Source organism: Buceros rhinoceros, unplaced genomic scaffold, assembly GCF_000710305.1.
Source record: "Buceros rhinoceros silvestris isolate BGI_N320 unplaced genomic scaffold, ASM71030v1 scaffold18523, whole genome shotgun sequence".
Lineage (NCBI taxonomy): Eukaryota > Metazoa > Chordata > Aves > Bucerotiformes > Bucerotidae > Buceros > Buceros rhinoceros.
The window spans coordinates 667-2,985 of record NW_010403234.1 but is presented as its reverse complement, the minus strand read 5'-3'; the positions used below and the strand labels follow the sequence as shown (position 1 = coordinate 2,985).

The following is a 2,319-nucleotide window of genomic DNA, read 5'->3' as shown; positions in this document are numbered from 1 at the left end:
CTGCCCCTCGGCGCTCACTTTTGCCCAAACTCAGCGGCTTGCTGCTCCTTCAGCTGCAGCAGCTGGCTGTTCGTCAGACTGATCAGAGTGACTTGGCTTAAATATAACTCCATGGGCAACTGGGCAGTGAACGGTTGGGAGCAGCAGGACACCTCTAAGTCAACTTTGCTAGCAGAAGTCAGCACCTCGTGGGACTGTGACTACAGAGCTTATGCTTCAGGCCAAATTGCACCGGGAGTGAGGATGAGGCTGCAACAGTGGATGGGCAGGAACCCACCAGGGATCCATTAGCACTGGCAGGGAGTGAGAGGTACCCTGTGTCCCACCAGCCTGTGTTGGAGCTGTTTCAGTACAAGGCAGTGTACCAGAGAGGAGGACGAGTAGACTGTAGAGCTCACAGCCCTCCAGGTGTCCCCATTTCTGTGGCTTTAGTAGCCACACCTCCTCACACCTCCTACACTCACCATCCTGGCCTGTCAGTGTCCCATCTGCCAGATGTCCCGTGCCCTGCGAATGGAGGAAGGCCCCGATCTTGGCTGACCAAGCTGCCTTGTGCAGGACTTTAGCTTTCTTTGTTGGTGGCTTCCCCTGCAAAAGAAGAAACATTAAGAACACTTGCAGCACAGGAGAAGCCCGTCCCTGCAACTGGCCAGGAGAGCTTAACCTTTTCTTCAGGGTGATTTTCAGGTTACTACAGCTTTTACTAATGCTCACAGGAACAAGAAGAAACCACAGGTAAAATATCTATGAGTCCTTCCTCAGCTTCTAGGAAGCAACACCTTTCAGCTGCTATGTGTTCTCTGGGGACTTCAGGCAGGACCAAGCTACTGGCAATGGCATTCTGATCTTTAACTAGAAAGCAACAACCCACTCCTGTGTACAGGCGTGTTCCAGGGAAGAAGAAAGTGTTTCAACTCACCTGCAGTCTGGCCAGGATGCTGGCCTTCTTGGAGTTTGAGGAGTAGCTCCTGGAGCAGGAAACACTGCAGAAACGTTTGGTCTTGGAGAAGAAAGCCTCCCTGGTGCCCACTATCCCACACATCTCGCACACAGCTGAGAGAAGGAAGGCACAAAAATGTGAGCATTTGACAGGGTTGATGCACTACAAGGACAGAGCTGAGCCCAGGTAACCCTCCTCGCACATAGCAGCTCCCCGACATAACCCACCCTCAATCCAGTGCTGCTTCCAAAACACACTCAAGGTGCAGTCATACACCCTTCACCTCCCCCAGCCCTTCCCACACCCATGCTTTAGGTAGAACAGGCAGGCAGTGCGGTACCTGGTTCGGAGCCACTGTCCTCTGCGAGCCAGCCTGTGGATGGCGGGTGTGCAGGAGAGGTCGGAAGCTCTCCAGCTTCCCGCTCTGCCACCTCTTCGTCACTAGAGTCATCCAGACAGGAGCTGCTGCCGCTGCCCATGCTACTGTTGTAGCCCCGGAAGCTGTCACAACCCCCAAAGACATCCAATTCATCCTCCTCCTCGTCATCACCTTCTTCCTCCGTCCGCTCCAAAGATGAAGTTTTGTGGCAGAAGGTAGACACCAACTGAAAAAAGAGCCAGTCCACTTTTAAATGGACATTTTACACCAAACCCCACAATAAACCTGCCTTTGTTGCTGAGGAGGCAGAGGCCTCGGGGCCAATGAGTTCACATAACAACCCCAAAAGCAGGAGTGTGAATCCCTAGCAAGAAAGCTATTACCCCTGTAACAGGTGTCCTTAGAGGTATTTCACAGGCTGCATTCTGCTTCACAAATGGCAACAGCCACAGAGCTGCAGCTACATAGAAAAAGGTTTGAGGAACATGGAAAGAATACAGGGAACTATGCTTCCATGCTGACGAAGAGAGAGGAGGCTGCGTCCTTCCAGGTCCTGTCTTTCCCAATGCCGTTGCACAGGGCAGCACAGAAATCACCACAAACCCAGCGCAGAGCACAGAGCTGCACAGTCTGGTCACCATAGCTCACAAGACCAGCACAGCCTGATGTCAGCAGGACAAACTCGACTCTGGAGAAAGTCCATTTTCTTTGGAAACTGCATAGCCCACAGCCGACCTCAGTTCAGAAGCTGCATCAACAGGATGACAGAACATTTGTTTAAGAGTTTCCACCTACAACCAGGTATCTCCACAATTAAATACCTTCACTAGCTCTTTGTACTTCCTGATCCAGCAAGAGAGAGACAGCAATTGAAGGAAGAGCAGAGAAATCCAGTGACTGTTTCTCAGACTAGAAGAATCTTGAACCGAGCTCTAAATAAGCACAAAAGAAGCTGGGAAAAGGTGGTAGCAACTCATCACAGAGTATCAAGAAGTCAGCA

At 51.4% G+C, this 2,319-nt stretch overlaps 1 protein-coding gene across 1 annotated transcript in view; it reads right to left on the bottom strand.

Annotated features, from left to right (window-relative positions):
- Positions 1-1,541, bottom strand: part of L3MBTL2 (l(3)mbt-like 2 (Drosophila)) — a 14,606-nt gene extending 13,065 nt beyond the window's left edge. Inside the window, exons 1-3 of the mRNA XM_010132941.1 lie at positions 1,281-1,541; positions 920-1,053; positions 465-588 (exon numbers count right to left, since the gene is read on the bottom strand). Of these exons, the coding sequence (XP_010131243.1) occupies positions 465-588; positions 920-1,053; positions 1,281-1,419 (397 nt within the window). The 5' untranslated portion in view covers positions 1,420-1,541. The remainder of the gene's footprint in view (positions 1-464; positions 589-919; positions 1,054-1,280) is intronic.
- Positions 1,542-2,319: the final 778 nt, after the last annotated feature.